This window comes from Phalaenopsis equestris, unplaced genomic scaffold (genome assembly GCF_001263595.1).
Source record: "Phalaenopsis equestris unplaced genomic scaffold, ASM126359v1 Scaffold001314, whole genome shotgun sequence".
Classification (NCBI taxonomy): domain Eukaryota; kingdom Viridiplantae; phylum Streptophyta; class Magnoliopsida; order Asparagales; family Orchidaceae; genus Phalaenopsis; species Phalaenopsis equestris.
In genome coordinates, this window is record NW_018165753.1 from 393,993 (window position 1) to 400,643 (window position 6,651).

A 6,651-nucleotide genomic window follows, 5' to 3' on the forward strand; every position below is an offset into this window, starting at 1 on the left:
GGGGGGGGGGTGTGCGCGCGCGATCGGGCGCTGGTCCTGTCCAGATGGACCGGTCAGTCCCCTTGGAGGGGGGGCCACCACCCCCTCCTACTTATTTTCCTTTCCTTTTCCTCCCCTCCTTGTCTTTCCTTCCTTTCTTTCCTCCCTAAACCTTTCATAATTTTATAACCTTTACTGAAAATTAAAATCTGATTTTATTTTCCTTCTAATTTTAAAACGCTTGCATTAAATCTGAAATCTGATTTTATTTCCTTACATATTTTAGAAGTCTTGCCTAAATTCTGAAATATGATATTATTCATTTTCTATTTTAATGTTTCCTAATGTTGAGTCAATTCTTTTATAAGTAGGAATTCTTGTGTCTAGGGTAAAAGTTTTGTTTTCAAAATCTGCTTTCAGTTTTCTGAATATTTTCCCTCTCGAAGGACTATATTCGACGACAAGGAAGCTGCTCCAACTCTAACCCCGTCCGAGGTGGTGTTTATCTTCGTTACTTTGACCATGAGGCTGTCCCGCAGTCCACCACCGTTCCATCCCTCCTCCAGCTCAACCTTCTACCTCCCTGTCCTCCTACAGCTGTTCGGTTCTCCCTGCTTCCTCATCTAGACCACCGTCTATTTACTCTATTTCCTCCCAGCAAACCAAGAAACCCCTGGCGGTCCTCCCTGATTAGCGCCCACCTCCAGCTGACAACCTCACTGTCTCTTTGTTGTCCTCCCATAGCACCGCAACCCTCTGCTGCCTCCCCAGATTGCCGACAATTCTTTTCCCCTGTAGCTTCCCTGCAGAGTCACAGCTACTGCCGCCTCCCAAACAACAGTCGCAACCCTTTTCCATCACCGTCCGTGTATCCGCCATCCGTGCCTCCGTTCCTCGGCTCCGACCACCATCCGTGCCCCCGTTCCTCGGTTCCGACCGCCTTTCATGCCTCCGCTCGGCTCCGACCCCCTTTCGTGCCTCTGCTCCTCAACTCTGGCTGCCTTTCTTGCCTCCGCTCCTCGGCTTCTACCTCCACTACCACTTCCTCTGGGTGCCAGTACACGACGACATCCTCCGCCTCTTTCGGCTGTGGTTTAATGCCTCAACGAGCGCTGACTTACTCTCAATCGATTTCGCTCTGGCCATCATCACAACCCTTGCTCCAGCACCATCTCACCGAACTCCCTCCTCGTCGAGCTTGTTGTATCCTTTGTGTTGAGTTTTTTTGTAATATTTTGTTTTATGTTTCAATTCACGCAATATCTTTCTTTCTTTGAGTCCACATTGTAATCGTCTTTTTAAGCTATTAATAAATTCGTATTTTGTGTCGTAATTTGGGTCAACTCCGGTATCACTTATGATTTCTCTCGAGTCCATTAAATTTGTGTAATGAAGATGATCTGACAAACAATAATTGCAATCCTTTAGTTTTTAGATATTATTGCAAATTTAGATAATAATTTAGTGATTGGATTAGGCACAACATGTTAAGATTAGAGGCATTCAATGTTTTCTTAATGGAATGGCATTGAAAAGTGTTGGTCTAGGAACTCAAATTGATGTCTTTTTGACTTCTTATATATGATTTTAAGCCTCAGAAATTAATTATCGTACGCAACATTTACTAAACATTTCAGGGTGGAGATTTGAGATACTGTCAAAAATGTTCCCACTATAAGCCTCCACGAGCTCATCATTGTCGCGTTTGTAAAACATGTGTTTTAAGAATGGTATGTATTTCTACCACCCTTGAAAAGTTTTTGTTTCTATCATTATTTTTTGGAAAACTTGCATATATTGCATTCAATTCTTATGTGTATCACTTCAGTGCTTTAAAACTATGCATGAAGAGATATTTCAATTTTAAAAAGTGATAATAGTGTTATTTTTGATGTGATATTAAAGATTTAAGTACAATATGTGTAAATATGAAAGTTTAGGTGTGATATATGTAAATACATAAGATGTAAATACAAATATGAAAGTTTAGGTGTGATATATGTAAATACATAAGAATTGTGTGCTATGTATGTAAATGACTCTAATTTTTATTTTGCTTTCAAATGTGTTTTGGATGCTCACAGGATCATCACTGTGTCTGGATAAACAATTGTGTTGGCCATGCAAATTACAAGGTTTTCTTTGTTTTCATGCTGTACGCTGTAACGGCTTGCATCCACTCATTGGTATGCGCATCTCTCTTTTTCTTTACAATATTGTCCGTCTATCATCTAGCAAGCTGATAAGCTGATCCTTCTTCCAGGCTCTTTTTCTTTGGTTTGTTTATGATGTCCTTAAAGGTCAAATACACAGCGGAGGCTCTCTAAAGACGTCACATGTAATTTGCTACATGGCTATATTTTGTTTACAGAGAAATTTACATACATACCACACAATTCTTGTGTCTTTAGGTATCTAACACCCAAAGTTTGATATTTACACTTTTTAACACCTTGGTGTCATAAACCCATGCATGAAAAGGTGTATTTCACTTTCTGAAAGAAAGTGCTGTGGTATTTTTGATGTGATGTTAATGATTTGACTGGTATGCATGTAATCATGATGTTTAATTGTTAAATATGTTAATACATAAGAATTATGTGATATGTATGTAAATGCGCCTATAGCTTCTTGAATGAATGCATCCTAACTTATTGAATGAATGCATCGACAGATCATTTATGGGGTTCTGCTATTCCCACTAACCCTCGCAGTTAGCATACTTTTGGGATGGCATATCTACTTGGTCGCACATAACAAGACTACAATAGAGGTTTCTGAGACTTCGAATGAAAAAAAAATTAAACGTTATTCGTAAAATAATTTATTTATGAGAAAAATGTCAAAATAATTCCCAAACTCTTTGCAGTGAGTCATTTTGGTCCCAAAGTCTATAGAAGTGTCGATTTTAATCTCTAACTCTTTTTATAGGGATTAAAACAGTCTTCCGTGGGGATTATTTCAGTCAATATTAAAAGTGTCTGAGAACTAATTTGATTCTTTTATAGACATTGGGACTAAAATGTTCCAATTTAAATGGTTAGAAGACTATTTGACACTTTACTTCTTTGTTAATTGTTTCCTTATTTTTGATAAAATTTTTCAGCATTACGAAGGTGTAAGAGCAATGTGGCTTGCAAAGAAATCTGGGAATGTGTATGCACATCCTTATGATCTTGGTATATATGAGAATTTCATTATGGTAGGTTCTATGTTATTTTTTAACTTTTGCTGTCAGGTATACCTGAGGATCATGAATATATTTTTACTTGTTTTCTACGGCTAAAGCCTGAAATTGTGGCTTAATTTTCGCATAACTAGGAGACCTTTCTTTTTCTTGTTAAAAAATGTTTGAGTTGGAACTATTTTTTTCTTCTCTTAGTAAAAATTTAATGTTTAATTTGAAGATGTGTTATTGTTATGGTATGAATCATATACCATATAGGGACAGACGCTGGATCGTAGCGGATCGTAGCGGAGCGTGAGAATACGTCTAAATCGGGAAGTTACGTGGGTTGGGGGTGCGGGCGCAATGCCCCGCGGTATGGTACAGGGGTAATGTTGTAATTACGGATTGTACTTAGGGTTTACTCGTGGAGTTATAAATAGACATGTTAGTAACCCCCAAGAGGTATCCCTGATTTCTGTATTCTCTATTCTGAATCTCGCCGCTCTGTTCCCAAAGACGTAGACATCTTTGTCGAACCTCGTTGAATCTTTGTGTTCTTCTGGATTTGTGTCGATTCTTTTTTTTTTTTTCGCCCTAATTTTCTCAACAAGTGATTTCTCGGCGCAAAGAAGATTTTGCGGTTTGCGGCTGTTCACCGAAGCGGCGGAGTTCGACCGGGATACTGTCCGACGCCAGGCGAAGTCGGAGAGCGAGGCTTCCTTCTCTCGCGACAGGCGAGAGTCTCGGCCGGGGAGTTCGCTCGAAGGGCTTCGGTTGGAGATGGTGATCACGAAAAGGAGCGGAGGATCGCGACATGGGGTTCGAGGCGAAGCCGTCCGGCGCGGGAGGCTGCTGGGCGGAGACGGACTCGAGATGAAAGGAACTGGAGGCGCGATGTCCGGTTTCCTTCACTGGATTTCCTTCTGGAGGCGATTTCCTTTGATCGTTGGATGAGATTTCTGATTTCGCAATTTCCTTTGCTGATCACTAGATGCGATTTACGAATTTTCTTTGTTGAAAAAAAAGGCAATTCCGATTTGCTTTGGAAGCTGAAGTAAGAATTGGAAGGAATCTTTTATTTCCATTGCAGGAATATATTTTACTGGAGATATTTCTTGCGGAGGCAGGAAAGACAATTTCTTCCGATTTGCTGGAGGCGATTTCCCATCAAGCTCTGATTCCTTTGTGAGAGGCAGCTGCGGAGAACAAAGCGGAAGAAATTTGGCTGCGATTTGTTTCTTGTTCCTGGAAGCTGATTGGTTTTCTTTGCTGGAGGCAAAGAAAATTGGTCTCATTTTATTCTTTCGTTGGAGGTATTCCTTGGCGGAATCTTAGTGAATGCAGGCGGAAAAGGCAAGCAATAGGCCAAGAATCTTAAAGTAATTTTTCAGAAAAGTTTCGTTACAGGTTTAATTTTCAGATGACATTTTCTGGTGCAAAATTTGAGGTGGTGAAGTTCGATGGAACTGGTAACTTCGGACTGTGGTAAACAAGGGTGAAATATCTGTTGACTCCTGTAGGCATAACAGAGAATCTTGAAGGCCCTGAGGGCAATGAAACCAAATGCCATGGAGGACGAAGATTGGGAAGAATTGCAATAACGAGCGGCAATAACTATACGCCTATGCCTGACAGATGAAGTTATGTATCACATGATGAATCTAAAATCTCCAGGGGAGATATGAAATAAATTAAAAACTCAGTTTATGTCCAAATTTCTGACGAATAAATTGTATCTGAAGCAAAAGTTGTATGAGTTGAATATGTAAGAAGGTTCTGATTTGACATAGCATGTGAATGACTTCAATCAAATAATCACATATTTATCACAACTTGATTTAAGTATTGAGGATAAAGACCGATCAATAATTCAGTTGTGTTCACTGCCTTCTTCCTATGAACAACACCTGATGACTACTCTGACTCTGACATATAGGAAAGAAATTATCAAAGTTGATGAGATTACTGCAACATTATTGGCTCACAACTAGCGGAAGCAGAATGCAGAGAAAAACTCTCACGACGACAGTTTATATGTCAAGGGTAAGCAGGATCGTGGAAGAAAGAAAGAGAAGGAGGGTTCTAGAAGGTGAAATTCCAGATCGAAATCCAAAGGCAAAAAATCAATTCATTGCTACAGTTGCAAGTAACCAGGTCATATGAAGAGATATTGTCCAAAGTTGAAGAAGCAGACTGGAGAGAAAAGTGATGCATCATCGAAGTCTGTAAATGTGGTGCAGTGTGAAAATTCAGATTGCAGTGATGACGATATGTTTTCAGTTTCATCAACTCAGTTCACAGATGCATAGATACTTGATTCAGAGTGCTCTTATCACATAACATCTAACAAAGAGTGGTTTACTTCATACATGTTAACTTATTCTGGCTCAGTCTATTTGGGTTTTGATAGATGTTGCAATATTGTCGGCATTGGAAAAGTCAGAATTATGATGTATGATGACACAGTTAGAACGTTATGTGATGTCAGAAATATTTCAGATTTGAAGAAGAACTTGATTTTCTTGAGCACTATACACATAAATGATTTTATTTCTAAGGCTGATGAGGATAGGGAAACCATCATAATTGTTAAGGGTGCTCCGACGGTGATGAAATGAAAGAACTACAGACAATATTTACAAATATCTACAAACTGTTAGGGAGTACAGTTGTATGTGGAGTTCATTCTGTGGAGTCTGATGATGATAGCACAAAACTATGACATATGCGTCTGGATCTCAGTGAACGTGGGATGGTGGAATTGCATAGAATAAACCTATTACGTGGTGCTAGAAGCTGCAAGCTCGATCTTCGTAAGTTCCGTGTTCTTGAAAAACAGACTAGTCAGTTTTATGACTGGAAAATAAAACTGAAGGGATTCTTGATTATGTGCATATATGGGGCCCTACCAGAGAATCGTCATTATGAGGATCTCAGTATTTTATTATCTTTATTGATGATTTTTCCAGGAAAGTTTGAGTGTATTTTTTTGAAGCAGAAATCCAAAATCATCTCTAAATTCAAGTTGTGGAAAGCTGAGTTGGAGAACCAAACTGACATAAATATTAAGTATTTAAGATATGATAATGACACAAAATATACAGATTTGCAGTGTCAGAAGTTCTGTGAGGAGCATGAGATTCAGAAGTATTTTTCAGTGCACAAGACATCACAACAGAATGATGTGGCAGAAATGATGAACATGTCATTAACTGAAAAGACAAGGTGTTTGAGACTGAATGTAGGAATTCCTAAGAGTTTCTGGGCAGAGGCTGTGACTATGACATGCTATCTCATCAATAGATCACCTCGAGCATCATTAGGTGACAATGTCGCAGAAGAGGTATGAACAGGTAATCCAGTTAAATTTAATCATTTATGAATTTTTGGTTGTCCTACTTTTGTGCATGTACTTGAAGATAAAAGATCAAAACTTGATGCAAAATCCAAGAAGTGCATTTTTCTGGGCTATAAGAAAGGTGTGAAAGGCTGGAAGCTGATTG

At 39.1% G+C, this 6,651-nt stretch overlaps 1 protein-coding gene across 5 annotated transcripts in view; it reads left to right on the plus strand.

Annotated features, from left to right (window-relative positions):
* Positions 1-6,651, plus strand: part of LOC110033962 (probable protein S-acyltransferase 16) — a 19,645-nt gene that overhangs the window by 7,717 nt on the left and 5,277 nt on the right. For 3 of the 5 annotated variants that reach the window (XM_020738146.1, XM_020738147.1, XM_020738148.1), the window contains 5 exons: positions 1,617-1,709; positions 2,064-2,165; positions 2,243-2,317; positions 2,654-2,752; positions 3,086-3,181. In XM_020738146.1, the coding sequence (XP_020593805.1) occupies positions 1,617-1,709; positions 2,064-2,165; positions 2,243-2,317; positions 2,654-2,752; positions 3,086-3,181 (465 nt within the window). The other 2 variants (XM_020738149.1, XM_020738144.1) reach the window with 2 other exon arrangements.